At 41.1% G+C, this 19,939-nt stretch overlaps 1 protein-coding gene across 18 annotated transcripts in view; it reads left to right on the top strand.

The window, feature by feature from the left end:
* Positions 1–19,939, top strand: part of SGMS1 (sphingomyelin synthase 1) — a 317,203-nt gene that overhangs the window by 287,406 nt on the left and 9,858 nt on the right. For all 18 annotated transcript variants that reach the window (XM_070470579.1, XM_070470586.1, XM_070470587.1 and 15 more), the window contains one exon: positions 4,861–4,978. In XM_070470579.1, coding sequence (XP_070326680.1) covers positions 4,861–4,978 — 118 coding nt within the window. The remainder of the gene's footprint in view (positions 1–4,860; positions 4,979–19,939) is intronic.

Below are 19,939 nucleotides of genomic sequence, written 5' to 3'. Positions count from 1 at the left end.
GAGCCTCTTTTGCCCAGGGTGGTAGAATTCATATCTGCGAGATAAAATGGGAAGTAGCTTGGGGTCATGTTGAGAAGAGCCCGTGATGGGAATTGGAACTGCTGGTGATGATGAGTGTTTATCATCATGCAGGGAATCCCAAGGCTAGTAGCAAGGAATTAAAGGGAGGAAAACAGATTTAAGAAACTCTTTGGTGTTAGCTTCCGCAGAATGTGGGCATGGGAGTGGGAGGCTATGAAGAAAGTAAGATAGGTAAAGGTGGCCCCAGGTGCCTTCTTTAGAGTAGATGGTCTATCAGAGACCTGACGATAGGCAATGTTCACGGGGTCCAGGCAGAGGGGATGGCTGGCACAGAGGTCTGCCTGAGGTGGAGGGACTTGGTGTGATGTGTTCAGTTGCACCAAGGGCATCGGACTGAAGTTTAGGAATGATGGGGAGAACAGAGGGAGGGGAGCTTGGCCCAGATCATCTAGGGCCTCGTGGGCTTGGTAAAGGATTTGGATTTTATTCAAAATATATTTGGCAGCTATTGGAGGTTTTAAAGGATATGCTGTATTTAACTGTATTTAAAAAGATGATTCTGGCTTCTCTGTGTAGAAAGGCTTTTATGGAGGTACAAATGAAATTAGGGACAGTAGGTCAAAGGTCACAGTAGCAGTTCAGGCGAGATAGAATGTAGAAAAGTGGATAACATCTCAGGAAAGTGTTAGTTGCTCAGTTGTGTCCGACTCTTCGCGACCCTATAGACTAAAGCCCTTCAGGCTCCTCTGTCCATGGAATTCTCCAGGCAAGAATACTGGAGTGGGGTAGCCATGCCCTTCTCCAGGAGATCTTCCCGACCCAGGGATTGAACCCAGGTCTCCCACATTGCAGGCAGAGTCTTTACTGTCTGAGCCACCAGACTGATCAAACATTGGAAGGATGTAAGCAAACCGTACTGGGCAAACAATAATGGAAAATGAACAGTTTCCTGTTTGATACCCAGAAGAATCTTTCTCAGTACCTTAATAACTAACATGCTTATCGTTAAAATAACTGTCAAAAATGCTTACTTTGCAGAGGTCTGGGTCAACATGAAATATGACTTAAAACCCTAAGTGAAAATTGTGAGTTAAGTAGATTTTATAACTTAAGTGAGATTGAATGTTGGCTCATCTATTGGTTCACAGCGGTGTAGTCTCAAAATAAAATTTGGATTTCTTACACAATCTGAAGGCATTTCCTGAACCTTTTTGTCTTGGGTAATATATTTATATTTCAGCTTAAATTCTCTGAACTGCAATTTTCCTATTTGTAAAATAAGGGTCATAGCATTGCAGTGCAGGTTGTTCTAAGAACTAAATGGCTCAGAGTTTGGCATAGAGGAGAAATTTGGCAAAATCCTAGTTACTGTTAATAACAGTCTGGGGAAATTCTTCAGTAGCATTTCTCTGAATCATAAGGAAAATATCCTTTTGCTGGCTGGGAAGCCAATTTCCAAGGAAGTTAATTGAGATGATTCAGATCATCAAGAGGGCCTCTGTTAAAAGCAGAGCCAGCATCTGTGTGTAGATGAGTTGAAGACGCCTTGTCCCGGTGGCAGTACTGGAAGGACCTGAACCGTTCACTGGCTTCCATGGTTTCTCCGGAGACGTGGGGCTCCCTGATCCTTGCCCAGATTCGTGTGCCCTCCCCCTTGTTGATCGCCTCCTACTTTGAATTGTCACTTGGATCCACTGCCATGTCTCAGGACCTGTTTGTTTCTAAAAGTCAGTGACTTCCCTCAAGAGCTGGCAGAGCAGGTCTGAGCGCTGAAAGAACTATGTGTATTTTGATTGTGGCTTAGTTGAGAAAACTTGTGGGAAACAATGGAACTTTCTAGTATTTTCCTTTTACTCTCCAGTGCATTCATTTCTCTCTTCATTTTTCCTTTAGAACTTTAGACTATCATTTCAAATGCCAAAAACAATGTAGTACTGCTCTTTTAAGCCTATATTTGGTGTAGTAAGTAATCAGGTTCTGAGTACTGTTTTCTCTTTGAGTTGGGAGAATAAAAAGTTTAATAAAGTTATTCTGAACATAGCATACTATTCTTGCAGATCTTAAAAATATTAACACTTTTATTCATATATATGTATATATATATATCAGATTTAACACATATGGTTTTCTTTTCTGTCGGAGAAAGTAGTAATGACTCTATTACTCAACTACTTGGGACAAGAATAGATAATCACAATCAGACACAAGTGTCTATGACGTGACAGTCGTTGCAGAGTGTGAGCAGACAGGAAATAGACTTCTTTCCAACATTCAAGAGACATTTCCCATGTGAGAAGAACATAACTGTGGTTTTGAGAATTGTAATGTGCATCTTGTCCTTGGCATTTGCTCAATCTCTAGAAATACCTCATTAATGTTTCCTCTGTGGCTCTTTTGTTGCCTTAGTTACATTTTTAACTATTTTAGATCTTTAAAAAAAAAAAAAACACGTCTTGAACTTTTAAACTGAAGAGAGAATTCTAATGTGTGAAATTCTTTGATTAAGTAAATAATACATTAACAGGATACAAGATTTTGAAACGCTTTTCTTTTTTATATCCTGCTTTCTAAAGTGTATAGTAGGAAATTCTTGTTTAAAATTATACATTGAAGATACTCTAAGCATAATTTCAAAAAAGATTAAGTAAATGCCAGAGATCAGAAGACTGTTATGAACAGCCACTTCCATCTTGTCACTATGTCAATGTTGATGATGTCACGTCACATGGGTATAAGTAGTTTGATTTTTTTCACTTCAAGTCAAAGAGTAAATGTGACTGAACCTTAATGTGTGTAACCTTTAAAATGTTTTTTTTTTTTTTTTTAAAGAACTTGTCTTTTCTCATCCTTTATCACTTTTTTGCGTACCTCATTCTCAGGTAATTCTGGGTCTTTTCACTGCTATTCAGTTATGTCTCAGGTTTGAGCTATGGAAATAGGTGTTTGTGCATGTATATATCTTGTGTGCACCATGAAACCATCAGACAAAGTGATTTTAAGGTAGTAATATTCATCCAGATGGAGTGATGGCAGTCATTTTGTTTCTCTTCCTCTGAAGAGTTTGGCTTATCTAAATAGACGGAACAGTTTTCTGTTGTAGATGTTTCTTGTATCATTCAAGTAAAATTGAAAGTAATTTCTGTCTCTTTGAACAGGATGGCGTGAGAGGGCATTTTCTTTTTGAGAAAAATTATCATTGTATCTTAAAATGTAAAATTCAGTTGGTTATTCCAAGTATTTTGGTAAGACATTTATAATCTAGTAATGTGATCTAGTATTGTCTGTCTCTATATTGCTTAATTATACTGTGCTTTTCATAATTCCTGGAATTAGAGGCACATACCTTTATAAAAGACAGCTTTGTACTGAAAAAATTCTTGCCCTTGGGGGTGACGAGCACAGCTTTATAATAAGAGAAAATAAGACAGTTTTCTGTAGTAAGCAATTTTTTGACCCAGTGCCTAAAATTGGGGTTAAGAGTCACAAGACCCGAACCCTACCTTTCCAACCTAAGGACCTTACATGGACTGTGTAGTTATGAATGAAACACTAATATGGTCACATGGGTTATTTTTAAATTAATTTTCAGTCAACCAAGTGACATATCACTTCATCCCTCTTGTTAAAACATACAGATGACACAGATTCTCCTCCAGCACCCAGACTCCAGTGGGAATGTCCATCCTGTGTAAAAATAGAGCTACCTTGTACAATTATGGAGCGACTAAGTGTTCAGTATCCTCAGAGGAAAGCCTGTTCATTGTTTCTAAAAATATTTGTGTTTAAGTCAGATTGCCCTGGGCCAAGGAAAAACTTGAACTTCTCAAGGCTGAAGAGGAGGAGACCCACAGGACTGAGATTTTGGCCTGTGGTAGAACAGGATAGAGCAGGTTGAAGTAGAGAGGGAAGGAACATTCTTGTCTAAGGAGACACTGAAGTTTGTACAACTTAATCCAGTTAAAGCCAAACCTACATGAGACTTACTATTAGGAGAAGCAATCAGACTCAGTATACATGCCCACGTGTACATATCAAAAGAATTTCGCCAGAACCATCAATAAATTTGAAATGGAAAAGATGCCTAATTCTTGCTTATTTGGTTATTCACCCACATAATCCATACACTTGTTGACTACATTGTGCATAAATGGCAAAGATTATCCGTACCTTATTTCTCATGTTCTTACCCCTGGTTTACAGATTAGGAGACTGATACTCAGAGAGTGTCAATAGCCTATCCCAAGACCACATTGTTAGGAGAGAGAGGTATGGGTTGGATGCTGTCAGTTAAACAGGCTCTTTTCTTGGCATCATGCTGCTTTGGAGATCAGCTAAGAATCCGTTTCTGGGATATACAGGTACAATGGTTTAATGCCTTTGACTCACTAAATGTCAGAAAAGTTTTGAATTCTCTTGGCATAAATTCATTACAATTTAATACCATTGTAATTTCCTGAGCATCTGTTTTATGACAGAAAAGACACTCCCTAAGTATTTAACCACAGACCCTGACTCAGCTCTGGCCCATCAGTTTAAACCCTGCTTGTCCATCAGTTGAATGTCAACTGGTGTTTCAGGCCTCAGGAAGTCCCATTAATAGCAGTGGGGAGTGTTTTAAACTCCCTTGACCTTTAAGTTAATTTAAAACAAACAAACAAACAAAAAAACACAGTATCATTCTCAAAAGCCTCACCTTAATCTGCTCTTGGCTATAGTTTCAACGTTCTGATAGCAATCTCTCAGGTTGTTTGGGGGTTTGTATTGTTGGAGCACTGAAAACTTAAATGAACCTGCAGAATTTCATGACTGAGTGTCTGCCCTGTTTTTCCCTTTTTCTAGGTCTATTATTAGCAGAAGATTTTTCTGCATAGTTGGCACGCTGTACCTGTATCGGTGTATTACAATGTATGTAACCACACTCCCAGTACCCGGTATGCATTTCAACTGCTCTCCGAAGGTAAACCTTTCCTCACTGTAATTTCCCTTTTTGTTTTTTCTCATCTTGTTCAGGGGGTCCTTTGATTTAGGCCAGAGGTGACAATTTCTTTAGAATCAACCCCCCTTGCCTTCATCTGGGAACATTACTGAGCAATATAGTTAGGTGACCCCACTCCTCAAAACTTCCCAAACCCCGCCATCACTTTCCAGCTGGGGGAATACATGGTCTCGTTAGTGTGATGGAAGCAGTTAAGCTTTGTGTGTGTGGGTGTAGCTCTTTGGTTTCCTGCCAAACTTTTAAAATGTCATTCGCTCCCTTGTTAACAGCTCCAGAAGCTTTTATATGCTTTTTCCCTCTCTTAGATGGAAAGTTCAATTTCAAATAATGTTTTTTCCTTCTTTCTATTAAGCCCTACAGTGGGAATCCAGAAGAGCAGAGCTGGAGACACCATTCCTGTCTCCTTGCACCCTTTTGCTGTTCAGGTGCTCAGTCGTGTCCGACTCTTTGCGACTCCATGGACTGCAGCACACCAGGCTTCCTTGTCCTTCACCGTGTCCCAGAGTTTGTTCAAACTCATGTCCTCCACCCACCAAATAAGATCTCTCCCCCCTGGTGGGGCACTTCACTGTCCTGATCTTCTCTCGTAGCAAACAAGCTTTTCTTTAAACTCTATTCCTCTCTCACTGTCTCTACCTTCCCATCAGATTAACCTAACACTTCTTACCCCAGCCTCTGCCTCGGCATAATTTCAACTGGGAAGATCATCGTAACTTTATGAAAGAATTAGCAGGAGATTTAGTTTTTGAAATGTTTAACTGCATGAAAGCTCTTCAATGCAAAAAGAAGTAGAAACAGCTCATTTCCTCCATCTGGGTGGGAGAAAGTGTGGAATACTGTGATTGTATGTTTGAAATGTTTGGAAGCATTTCTTTGTATCACACTTGTGCTAGTGAAACACCCTTTCAGTTTCATTCATTTGCCCTTGTGTTCCTTCCATACAAGACATTCTTTTTGATAGAATCTTGGAAGAGGGCTGAAAAAAATCAATCCCTTGAAAGAAGGATTTTTAAAGTGGTGACTTTATCATTTGAAATTTTGGATTTGTTTAGGTCGCTTGCTTATTGTGGGTCCCCTTCCTTCCTAGACCTAACATATGTGCTCAGAGGTATCTCGTTTCTTAATCCACTCTTGCATTCTTGCTGCAATCTGTTTCTGAACTAGAGAAGCCACCCTGGAGAATGAATGATCCCAAGGTTCCATCATCTCCCTCAGCGGTCCTGCCTCCCTGCACCTCTTTCTTGCTCTTTCTTCAGCCGTTGTAGAGAAAGCCAGCCTCACATCTTCTTTATCCTCAGTGAAAACTCTTCAGCACTTTCCTGAAGCTCCTGACTCATAGGTTTCTTCTTGTCACTGAGGATCCAGTGATGTAGACTCCCGCGGTGAGGCTGGCTTGATAAGCAGTGTGTTTTCAGTAGTCGGCTGATTGATGGTTTAGTTCAATCCTTAAAAAAAAAAAAAAATCTGTGCATGGGAAGTTTTTCCACCAAGGAGCCTGTCATACGAGTTTAGGTAGAAGCGGAGTCTGGTCAAGCCCATGTTGAAGATAGGCCCAGCATCAAGGGGTCGTGCTGTGTAGCCTTTCTCCCAGATCTGGATGCAGTCTATGTTTTCTTCAGACTTCTGCAGCTCCACTAGTCACCAGCAAACCCACTGTTGGTTAGCACTGGCACTTACATCTTGAGTCATCAGCATGTCTAACCAAGATCCTACAGTTAAAAATAGCTTGTGGGTTTTCTTGGTAAAGATAGAGGTTAACAGGAACTGTGTGCCCAACCAAACCCAGACATGTCACGTGTTTATCATGCTGCCAGAAACCCCAGCTGGGCTTTCTGTGACAGTCTTCTGGAAATTGGAGTCTTCAAAGTGAAGTATACAGGAGGGAGTGAAATGCTAGCAAAAATTATTAGTAAAAACTCATTAAATCTAATTCTTTTGTAGAACAGAGCTCATCTAAGAATGGGTTCAAATGACAATTTTTTATTCTGAAATTTTTCAACTGTATCCCAAGGAAGAGAAACCAGTATAAGGAAACTTCATATACTAACACCCAAATTCAGTTCTTATCAAGATTTGCTTACATTTGCTTCGTCTTACTTTCTTTTTTTCTCTTGAAGTATTTTAAAACAAATCCCACACAGCGTTACTTCATTGCTTCATTCATATTTAATATGCATCTAAATTTTTGGACATTTTATTTCATACCTTTAATTCTGTTAATACCTTCAGCACAATTAACCGTAATTTTTTGGTACTGGTAATTACTAGTTCATGGAATATCTTGATTGTCTTTAAAAATGTCCTTTTTAAAAAAACAGTTGATTTGTGTAAATTAGGATCCAAAGACCATATATAACATTTAGTTGTTCTGTTAAGTCTCTACATTCTAGAGCAGTTCTTTGCTCCCTACCCTACCCTTTTTTAAATCCCATCAGTAACTGGTAGAGATCTAGCAGTTGTCCTGTAGAAGACACCACATTCTGGATTTATCTGTTTGTCATTCAATAAACTGCTTCCTCTCTCTTCCATATTTCCTTTAAATAGAAAGTTGTCGTGGAGACTTGATTCAGTCATTTTAATTTTTTGGCAAGAACACTTCATGGGTAAACGAGAGTGATTTCTGAAGCTAGACAGAAGAATTGGAAAAGGTCTTGAAGGCTTGGTAGTACCTCTTAGAGTCAGATCAAGCTTAAGAAATTGGAGGTGAGACAAGGGCCAGAATACCGCAGTGGGGAACAGTGTCCGAAGGGAGCAGAGGGGATTGCTAGAGAGATCCCAGAGACCAGCTTTGCCTGCCTTGGAGCCGTAACTGGGGCTGGGCTAGTCAGAACAGAAATGAACCTTACTGAAAGTCATCCAATTCAGTGTCTTGATATCCTCGCCACCACCATCTTAATCAAATTCTCTCTGAACCTTTGCACAGAGAGGGAGTTATTACCTGTAACAATGCAAACCTGCCCAGCAGTAGAAAGAACACTGGGATCAGAGTGAGGGTGGTGTCACCTGGCGCTTGCTAGTTGTGTGGCAGTTGCGTCTAACATCTCAGAGCTTCGGTCCCTTTGTTTGCAAGACAGGGCTTATGACACTTTTTGTATTCTCATAAGGAATTGTGAGAGTGAAAGAAGGCAGTGAATACGTGGGGTCTGTCGCTGTAAAAGGCTGTACAGAAGGACGAAAGCTTTTGGTGTCACCATCGTGCTTTCACCCCTAGACTGTGATCCATCCCCTGAAAATATACTTAACATACATTAAGCACCTGCTGTGACTGAGGTACTGGAGAGCAAGGGTGAGCAAAGTCGACGGAGGTCCCTGCCTTTGTAGAAAATGCCTGAAGACCACCTTAGCCAAACTTGCACCTTATATAATGTGGGAAATGCTGTTATATGAGGGCCTTAAGCTAAGCCACCGGCCCTAGGGATAGAGAGGAGGAGACCGATCTGAGCAGTATTTAAGCAGCTGAATCAGAACAACTTAGCAATACATTTGATACAGGGAATGAGGAGAGAAAGGAAGGATTTCAAAGGCGACTTTAGATTAAACAAGTAAAGATTCAGTTACTTGCGAGACATCTAATTGGTGGTATCCAGGCCAATGAATAGTGTGCGTCTGAAGTTGAGGGGGAAGTCAGTGCTAGAAATTAAATATTTGTGATTCATCATATCCTGGATGGGATGGATATGGATGAAAAGGCCAGAGACAGGACATAAAAGTTGAGGCTTCCAGAACTGGGTATCCCCTGACTTGAGACACCATCCAAGGCCTGTCAGCTGGTGGATACTGTTAATGATTATCAATTATCATTAAACTCCAAGGGTAGAGAGTTGATCTTTAGAATATGATTTCATTTAACATAGGCGTGTGAACTTAAACTTGATTCTGTCATCATACAAAGCTCTGTAATTAGTATATTTAATTCTTCTCTTAAGGCCCATTCTCAAAATGTATGGCTTCTAAGAAAAATGTTCCCACAGGTATACAATATTAATTATAAATATCGTCCCTAGTGCTCATTCATTTGATGGCAGTGTTCTCTTTACTTCATAAAATGTTACTGCTCAAGGAAGTAATTGTCATGTGAAATGATGAAGTGAGGAAGAGAAGGAGGCATGTCATCAAATACTCCTGTAACAGAGATGAGCCGCTGGGGCGTGGGATGGGAAGGAGGCTTTCACTTCCTGGGTCAGGAGCTTCTGGGAGGCATTTGACTAGTGTCCCAGTATGTGACGTGCTGGGCTTAGGAGGTGGCCAAGTTTGTGACCTCTTGATTACCCCTTGTTAATAATCTCAGCACAGCTTTTCTCCAAGGAGCATATATCCAAACCAGAAAACACCCTCTTGTCATCTTTTCCAACTTTCTAGGATTCAGTTTTTAAAAACAAACAAGCAAAAAAAATGCAGAAGCATTCTTCTCTGTCCTAAGATTTCTGTAAGAAAAAATGTTGCTGTTTGGCAGACTCTACAAGAAAAAAAAAAAAATCCAAATCTACCCCAGCCCCCAGATATACAGATACACTAATGTTATTTAAAGAGAGGGTATAACTTATGCTGTTTTCAACTCTCATTTTAATAATCACATGTGTTAATCAAGTGGCTGCACTTTAAAGTGAGATTCACATTGGTTCTGTTTTTTGGTCTCCATGGTGACCTTAGATTTGAAAACCTTCAAAAAAGAGAGTTATGTTCCCGCCTGGGTACTTAGCTGGCTAATGCCTTAATCTGACATGGTGTTTTCAGTGAAATAATTCTCTTGAACTTCAAAGATGTGTCTTTTTATTTTTCCTTTCAACATACTTGAACATAGCCCACTGTTGGACAAGGGTTATGTTTGGGTGGCATCTGAGATTCATTGTTCAGTGGAGCAGTAAAATACACATGTAATGACAGAGAGATCTTCGTATTCTTTACTGCCACTGTCAGCGTGTGTGTGTGGGGGGTGGGGCACAAATTAGAAGGATCAAAGCACTTTGCTGCTAAGCCACGGTGTAGTGATTCTCCCCCTCCCAGGTCTCTTTACTGGCACGTGTTCAGTCTTATAAGACACAGGTTTCATTGCTTTTCAGGATTTTTTAATCTTTTTAAGTTCTTTCCTGCTTTCTTAGGTAGCAGCTTGAGTGTTTGAAAGCTGCCCTCCTAGCTGACAAATGGTGATACTCTGATTAGCTTCTGCTAACCTTATCTGCATTTCAGAATATGGCTTGTGTTCTGCTACCAAAATAACTTTGTCATCCCAGTGAATTGTGTGGAGTTTGAATTGTCACTGCTTGATTTTACCTGATGTTCTGCTTGCCTCCCAGCTTCTTTTCATCAGTATAGTTTTCATTTTTTTTTTAAAATTCTTGCTTATGATTTCTGATATTCTTCTCCATTCCAAGTCTCCTGTTCACTTTCCTTTTTCATTCTCCACTGTTCTCTTCCTTTTTCAGAAATGAAACAGAAAAAATAAAGAAATGTACTAAGTCACACATGTTTTTCTTTAAAAAAAGAAAAGACTTTTTTCCTCCGTTTTAAAAAAACTCTTCAGTTGTTACAGAGACATTGTAAAAATAAAAAAAAATTATACACTCTCAGCCATATGTTTCAATATATTTCTTAGTTCTTTATGCATATTTTTCTTGCATAGTTCTAATCATCCTTTCTTTGCAGTTATTCCTGTGTCATTATAGTTAATGTTTGTTATATGCATTTTTACATGATCTTATAAACCTTCTAAATGGTTTTAGTTTATGAGAAATCACCAGGGATCGTGAGGCAGAGAGAGTATAGATGACTTCTTTTCATAAACAGGCAGATTGCTAACTTCCGTTTTTTTAAGATTCATTCATCTATCTATTTTTTTGGCTGTGCTGGGTCTTCGTCGCCGCATGCAGGCTTTCTCTAGGTGCTGCGAGCAGATGGGCAGCTCTAGTTGTGGTGCACAGACTTATTGCAGTGGCTTCTCTTCTGAAACACAGGCTCTCGGCATGTAGACTCAGTAGTTGCAGTTCCAGGGCTCTAGAACATGGGCTCAGTGGTTGTGGCACATGGGCTTAGTTGTGGCTCGGTATGTGGGATCTTCTTGGACCAAGGATGGAACCGATGTCCCTTGCATTACAGGGCAGATTCTTAACCATTGAACCACCAGCGAAGCCCAGATCGCTGATTTCTGAAAAAACATTTCTAGAGGACTTGTCCTGTGTGGGGTAAATTTTGAGGGTACAGATGTATCAGTCTGTCACAAAATATGAAGTGAAAGTTGCTCAGTTGTGTCTGACTCTTTGCGACCCCATGGACTATGCACTCCATGGAATTCTCCAGGCAGAATACTGGAGTGGGTAGCCTTCTCTAAGATCCCTTCTCTAAGGGATCTTCCCAACCTAGGGATTGAACCCAGGTCTCCTGCATTGCAGGTAGATTCTTTGCCAGCTGAGCCACCAGGAAAGCCCAAGAATACTGGAATGGGTAGTCTATCCCTTCTCCAGTGGATCTTCCCAACCCAGGAACCGAACCAGAGTCTCCTGAACTGCAGGCAGATTCTTTACCAGCTGAGCTACCATGGAAGCCCATATCAAACCAGTCAATCCTAAAGGAAATCAATATGCATTGGAAGGACTAATATTGAAGCTGAAACTCCAATACTTTGGCCACCTGATGTGAAGAGCTGACTCATTGAAAAAGACCCTGATGCTGGGAATGATTCGGGACAAGAGGAGAAGGGGGTGACAGAGCATGAGATGGTTGGATGACATCACTGACTTGATGGACATGAATTGAAGCAAACTCTGGGAAATAGTGAAGGACAGGAAAGCCTGGTGTGCTGCAGTCCATGGGGTCACAGAGTCGGACACAACTGAGTGACTGAACCACAACAAATGTATCAGACAAATGGGCATCCAGAAACCGTGACAGACATGTAACGTGTAAGATTACTCTCTGACTACAGTCCTCACTCTAACAGACATTTGGAGTTCAGTTGCCATGGAAACAGGGAAGAAGGTGGCAAACTCTCCTGGGAGTGTTGGCTCTACTGAGTGGGTGCTGTCCAAGCCAAGTCTGAAACAGATGAGAGGCAGTTGGCCAAGTGGAGTTGATTGCTCGGTGGAGAAAACAGAGAGGGTGTGAAAGGGAGTCTGAGGACGCAGTAAAGTTAGACACACCTGGCATGTGATCCTGTGGGCTGCGTGGCCAGAGATTAAGCCAGAGAGGGAATCTGTGGGCAGATTTTCAGGAGTCTGGTCATTCTTTACAAGGCGTCTGGCCACAGGAAACAGAGAAAGGTTGAAGCAGGGTATCTGATGTGATGACATCTGTCTCTTAGAAAGCCATCTCTCTTGTAATATGGAAAGTAAGCTGTTTGGGAGGTGGGGAAGGAGATAGACTTCGAGTAGTGCCAATTTATGTGTACCTGTTTTCATGCCAGGTATGACTCAGGATGCTTTTTCATTGCATTCTCACAGTCGTGAATGAGAGGAAGTTGCAGTTGGTCCAGAGATGCTGGACTTGGCTGTTGTCTTGCAGGAACTAAATGGCAGAGCCAAGAAGTTCGGCCTTGTCTCTGTTCATGGCACTTCACGTGAGGGAGGCATACGAAGCTGCTTTTGTGCAGTTTTTTCTGAATTTAGAGAAGAGGAAGATCTAGACCTGGGCAGACCTGGGGAAGGTGACAGAGGTTTCTTACATGGCAGCGGCCATCTAGTGTGAAGAGAGAGAGCACTCACCAAAGACATCCAGAAGAGCTGCAGAGGTGATGCTGTATGACTGCGTGAAGCACGATCCAGAGTACAGGCAGATGGACAACAAGAGCTTCATCCCAAGGAAGTTTCCAGATCTTTCGAGACACTATAGACTAGTGGTTTCGACTCAGAAGCCATACTGTCCTGCTTGAGAGACTCCCATAGGCCACGTGTGAGACAGTTTGAGCATCACAATGAAATTATGACAGTAATTATACATTAATAAGAAACGTTTAAAAAATTAGTGATAAGGGAGAAGAAATTAACTACTAGATATTAAAGAAATACTGGAAATAGTCTCCATTTTTGAAGCACTGTAGTAATACTTTAAACAAAAATCATCAATAGATGCTAAAACCATTGGGTGAAAGATGGGGCACCACAATGTTTAAATCATTTCAAAAAGTCACATACAGCTTATTAATAATAAAGGGGCAAAGGTGTGTATTTGGTTGAGAAGTCGGTCAGACATTCTGGCAGCCACCTGATAAAGCAGCTGCAGGACAAGCGATACCAGACGTTCTTTGATATGATACATTGGGTGGGCACATCATTCTGTGTGTTCCTACCAATAACATTTAACCTGAATTTAAACATAAGGAAGCAATCAGATAAAACTAAGTGGAAGGGCATTCTATTAAAAAAAAAAAAACTAGACTGCACTCTTTAAAAATTGTCATTAAAAAGTGACTGAGAAACTGTAGTAGAACAAGAAAATTCAAGAGGGTGACAGGTCCCCTCAATTCATCTCCTCTGATTGGATCCTAGATTTGGGGTGAAGCTATACAGGACATTGTTGAAACTGTGGGGGAGTCTGAATAAGGATGTGTGTGAACCCCAGTGGTATTATATCATTGTTAAGTTTTCATGAGTGTGATTATAGAAGAAAATGTCTTTGTTGGCACCTTTAAAAGTGAAGTGTCATAATTATTCAACTTAATTCTCATGTGGCCCAGAGGAAAAGATAGGAGAAAGAGGAGAAGCAAATGTGGCAAACCACTGATAACTGATGAGTCTGAGTGAAGAGTCTAAGGATGTTCGTTCTTTTCTTTAGATTTACACATTTTCAAAGCAAACATCTGAGGGAATATTTTTTCACTTCATGACCAGGTAGGCTAAAGGACCTAGGTGATAATTCTTGTGGAAGGGAAATATTACCTGACTGACATAATGGATTTCTTTAATGTGGCAAATAAGTATCTGGATAAATGCAAATCCATTGCTGACCTTTATTTAAGATTTTATGAAGCTTTTGATAAGTCTCATTACTGAAGGCCATGACAAAATTTTTTACGTTTTTTCTGGGGGAAAAGGGAGGCTGATGGAGGATTAGTGTTTTACTGCTGATAATTATTTCAAATGGGCTTCCCTGGTGGCTCAGTGGTAAGAATCTGCCTGCAGTGCAGCAGACATGGGCTTGATCCCTGAGTCAGGAAGATCCCCTGGAGAAGGAAATGGCAAACCATTTCCAGTATTCTTTCCTGGAGGACCCATCGACAGAGGAGCCTGGCAGGCTACAGTCCATGGGGGTCACTAAAGAATCAGTCACAACTTAGTGACTAAACAACAAATAAATTATTTAAAGACCCCCCTCCCCACGTGGCCTACCTGGCATAGGAACTGATGGTTATGTTGGATATTGGAGCAGAAACAAACCCCTCAGAACTTAGTGAAGGGAAAGTGTTTTTTCAAAATTGTACGTCTGGGTTCTAAGAGGACATGCACAGGGGAATCTCCCTACTTCAGATCATTTGAGGTGATACAATATTTGCAGATGAAACTAAATCTTTCCGGGGGTGAAACTAAATCTTTCAGGTTACCATCTGAGGAAGAATTCATAGAAGTGTTCACAGATGAACATGCATGAGGGCTGTGTATTTAAAAAGAGAACAATCCAAATTTCACTTCTTGGCTGCTAGGGATTGAGTTCTCACTCAAGGAACCTCTCTCCCAAAAGACAGACCTAACTGGTCATTGTAATGCTGTCTGATCTCTATATAGCTTTTTATAATTTTAGCAATCACTTTTACAAACATGATCTCCATTTGATGGTGAGGAGGTAGTGTTGTCACCGTTTAACAGATGAGAGAACTGGAGCTAAAGTGTATAAAATGGTTTGTCCAGAGCCACCTGGATAGCTAGCCCAAAACTGGACTATGCTCCTTGTCATTCTTTTTTTGTTGTTTTAATTGGAGCATTCTTGCTTTACAGTATTGTGCGGGTTTCTGCCATGCATCAACAGCCAAGTGTCCCCTCCCTCCTCAGCCTCCCTCCCATGCCCCCCCCCCCCCCACACCCCTACAGGTTGTCACAGAGCACCAGGCTGAGCTCCCTGCATCACACACAAATATGAAAGTAAACTTGGAGATCTTTGGAGCATCCCTCCCATACAGCACAATATAAAGCCAGGAAAGTTAAAATCAAATTGCGAACACCTTGTTTAAGAAGGCGGAAGATATGCAATTTGTTTGTGAAAGATTCCTATGAGAAGTTTGATTTAAGTGGGAAAAGCAATGAGAAATCTTTAGTGAATAATGAACAAAGTTTTTAAACTATTCAACTATATTGAATGTCATGTGTAAAATAAAGCCTGCCTAGCTGATTTTTCAGGGCTGCTGTTAAGATGAGGCATTGGTAAGAGGCAAAGATTATATTAAAAAGCATTTCCCCTCTTTAGTACTCACTTTGAGCCCTTCCTTCAAGTTATCCCAAAGCCCTGGATTCATGCATTGTTGTTTGATGAGTTTGGGTTCCAGGTTCTCCCTCTCCTGCCAGCAGGTGGTGAAGCGTAAGTGAAAGTTCTGGCTTTTCAGATGTAGTTAAGAGATAGGCAAGTGCATAAGGCCATCTGCCCAATGAATGGTTTAACAGCCCATTACTAGAGAGCTGTGTACTCAGCATTGAAAACATACTTGGGGGAACCTGCGTTTAGTAACCAAAGGCTCACTGGTTCAAACCCCTCTGGAGTGGTCTTTCTCATTCAGAAGCCTCTCCCTCTGCCTTCTGCTCTCTGTTTCTATGTCCTGTATTGCTTAAGTTTACTTAATTTACTTAATTTCTTGACCTTGTATTAGAAGTCAAAGAAAACTGCTTTGTTTTTACCGAAAAGTGATTTTCCTCTGATCCCGGGAGAGGGAGACCATCATTCACATAAGCAGGTAGATACAAGACCTTGTCACAGCTTTGAAGTGCCCACTGAGGAAGTGCTTGTGTGAATGTCCCCCAAATATCTCTGCTTTCAGAAATGAACACTTGAAAACCTCCTGGTGGGGAGGTTACAGCTCCAGGGACACTCCATCCTCTTTTCCACTGAACACAACCCACAACACAGGCCATGATGTCTGGAGCAGCTCTTTGATGACTCAGGAAAATGGTAGTGGGCAGAGTGGAGAAGGGAGCTGAAATGAGAAGTGAGAAGAATCCAGCTGGGAGTCTCCTGTTTTTGTTGCTCCTGCTTCTTCCTCTTCCCCCCCCTCCCCTCCTCCCTCTTCCCTCCTTTTCCCTCCTTCCTCTTCCCCCTTCTCTTCCTTCATCGCCCCCCCCCCCCGCCCGCCTCTTCTGTTTTCTTCCCGTATCCTGCCTGTACTCAAAGGCAGCATACATCTCAGAACTGCACAACCCCAAGGGACTTGAGTGGAAGTTAACCTTGGGGCAGAGACCAGGAGAATTTCTACCAATTCTCTTGTAAACTATGCTAACATGTAGTATGTATATCCTAGACTTTTTCTGTGCGTGTTGTTTTTTAACAGTGATACTTATACCAAACATTTTGTTTTGTCTTTTCCTCTTGGCAGAAGAAAATATTTATGATATTTTACTTACTACATAGTCACTGTATACTTATTTTTGAGTAATTTATTTAAGTTATAATTATAGCCTAGTTCAGCGCACTTAAATTGCTATAGTATACTTCTGGATTACTTCAGATTCTGGTTCATTAGGTCCTGAGAGGGTACAGACATACCTCATTTTATTGAACTTCACTTTATTCACTTCAGGTCAGTCGCTCAGTCTTGTCCGATTCTTTGCGACCCCATTAATCACAGCACTCCAAGCCTCCCTGTCTATCACCAACTCCCAGAGTTCACCCAAACTCATGTGCATCGAGTTGGTGATGCCATCCAGCCATCTCATCCTCCGTCGTCCCCTTCTTCTCCTGCCCCTACTCCCTCCCAGCATCAGGGTCTTTTCCTGTGAGTCAGCTCTTCTCATGAGGTGGCCAAAGTATTTTCAGCCTCAGCATCAGTCCTACTAATGAACACCCAGGACTGGTCTCCTTTAGGATGGACTGGTTGGATCTCCTTGCAGTCCAAGGAACTCTCAAGAGTTTTCTCCAACACCATAGTTTAAAAGCATCAATTCTTTGGCTCTCAGCTTTCTTCACAGTCCAACTCTCACATCCATACATGACCACTGGAAAAACCACAGCCTTGACTAGGCGGACCTTTGTTGGCAAAGTAATGTCTCTGCTTTTTAATATGCTGTCTAGGTTGGTCATAACTTTCCTTCCAAGGAGTAAGCGTCTTTCAGTTTCATAGCTGCAATCACCATCTATAGTGATTTTGGAGCCCCCCCAAAATAAAGTCTGACACTGTTTCCACTGTTTCTCCATCTATTTCCCATGAAGTGATGGGACCAGATGCCATGATCTTAGTTTTCTGAATGTTGAATTTTAAGTCAACTTTTCCACTCTCCTCTTTCACTTTCATCAAGAGGCTTTTTAGTTCCTCTTCACTTTCTGCCATAAGGGTGGTGTCATCTGCATATCTGAGGTTATTGATATTTCTCCTGGCAATCTTGATTCCAGTTTGTGCTTCTTCTAGCCCAGCGTTTCTCATGATGTACTCTGCATAATTTAAATAAGCAGGGTGACAATATATAGCCTTGATGTACTCCTTTTCCTATTTGGAACCAGTCTGTTGTTCCATGTCCAGTTCTAACTGTTCAATTTATTAGACTTTACAAATACTGCAGTTCTTAGAAGCGGAAAATTTGTGACAGTTCTGGGTTGAAGAAGTCTGTCAGCATCATTTTCCAAGATCATTTGCTCACTCCATGTCCGTGTCATGTTTTGGTGATTCTCACAATTTTTCAAACTTTCTGTATTTGTTACGTGCTTTGTGGCCAGTGCTCTTTGATGTTACCACTTGATGAAGGCTCAGATGATAGTTAGCATTTTTAGCAACAGTGTTTTTTAATTAAGGCCTGTTTTTAACATAATGCTATTGCACACTTAAGAGACTACAGTATAGTGTAATGTAACTTTTTATGCACTGAAAACCTAAAAATTAGTGAAATTGACTGAACTGAAATATTCTCTTTATTGTGGTGGCTTTTGAACCATGGTGTTGGAGAAGACTCTTGAGAGTCCCTTGGACTGCAAGGAGATCCAACCAGTCCATCCTAAAGGAGATCAGTCCTGGGTGTTCATTGGAAGGACTGATGTTGAAGCTGAAACTCCAGTGCTTTGGCCACCTCATGCGAAGAGTTGACTCATTGGAAAAGACCCTGATGCTGGGAGGGATTGGGGGCAGGAGGAGAAGGGGACGACAGAGGATGAGATGGCTGGATGGCATCACTGACTCGATGGGCATGAGTTCGAGTAAACTCCGGGAGTTGGTGATGGACAGGGAGGCCTGGCGTGCTGCGATTCATGGGGTCGCAAAGAGTCGGACACGACTGAGCAACTGAACTGAACTGAATTGAACCCGAAATACCCCAAGGTCTGTCTGTAATCACAACCAACTCCTGGTGTTGCAAGTACTCACTCCCCTGGCCCAAATTCTGAATAGAAAGGGAACAGTTATTTAATAATTCCCATTTAGGTTGTTTCCAGTTTGTTGGTTTTATAAATGCTGTTTTTCAGAAAGGTTTTCTTCCTTTCCGGATCATTTCTTGGAGGTAGATTCCTAGAAGAGTTAAGCACTGACTCACACACAAGTCTTGGCTGTTTGGATTGCTGGTCAACATTGATGATTATTTTTGCAGAGGATTTTTGCCAGTTGTAATAAATATATTACTCCCCAGGTTGATGACGAGCAAATTGAGGATGAGAATGGTTCGGCTGCCCAGGATCAAACACCTGATGGGTAGAAGAGCCATGATTTTAGCTCAGCCTGTTCGCTTCAGAAGCCACTCTGCCTGTTCCTCTCAGCATGCTGGCTGGCTGGCTGGCTGCTGCAGTCACCACATTCCTTCCTTCCTCTTAAAGGAGCCTGTTTGAGAAGATCAGTGACATCGCCTGTGCCCAACCATTGGCTCTTTACTTAGCTTTCCTAATTCGATATAGAAAAGAATGAGCTCCTCTTAATGTTAATTTTTATTTCTATTTGTTTGATAGAGTCAGGGCCTTCAGCTGGTCACATCCTCTGTCCTTTGATAAATTTTGGTTCCTAAATGGTCTTATTTACTTGATTTATATGTGCTGTGTACATGATAAAGATGTTAACTTGTTTCTGTTCCAGTTGTTTTGTAATTTGTCTTACAGTTTACTTGCTTTCCTGAAGCATAATTAGACATTTTAATGTAGCTATGATCATCCATTTTCTTTTCCTGTTGCCCTCGGAGCTTAAGAGATTTCCCCCTTGCAGAAGCTTGACAATCACAGATAGATATTTTTAAAAAGAAAGCATACATAGGGATATTAAGGGTACTTGTAAGAAATGCAGCAATTTGGGGCTGTTTTTCCTCAAGGCCACATTTACCTCATAATCTCTCCCTCTTTTCCTACTCAGACAGTTTCCCCACAGACATTTTCCTGCGAAAATGGGAAGGCAGATTTTGGGGGGGGATGGTGCTCAAGGATATAATTTATAGTTTTCAGAACACAGAGGGAGTTTGGGAAGGGCAGTTTGAAATAATGTAAAATGAAGAATTCCCTAAGCCTTGTTTACCATAATTTTCTACGGTATATTATCCATTCTTATGACAGAACTAGACAAAGCTTTCAACATAAAACTTTCAGAAAATTTTTATCATGTTTTTACATGCATGCAATCTAAGAAGCAAAATTGTTTTACACTACTTATTATGGAAAACAGTAGTCCTCAACCCTCACCCTAACCCTATTCCTCTATTCCAACCCACTTTCCTACTTTCTTGCAACTCTGTTTAACTGAATCTCATGGTATTAATATTTACCTTCATTTCCCTTTTTACAGGATTTTTTGTGTATGTGCCTTTCCTCGGGTGTCTAAGTGACAGGGCAATGCTG

Source organism: Odocoileus virginianus, chromosome 7 (genome assembly GCF_023699985.2).
Source record: "Odocoileus virginianus isolate 20LAN1187 ecotype Illinois chromosome 7, Ovbor_1.2, whole genome shotgun sequence".
Taxonomy (NCBI): domain Eukaryota; kingdom Metazoa; phylum Chordata; class Mammalia; order Artiodactyla; family Cervidae; genus Odocoileus; species Odocoileus virginianus.
This window is presented reverse-complemented; position numbering and strand designations above follow the sequence as displayed.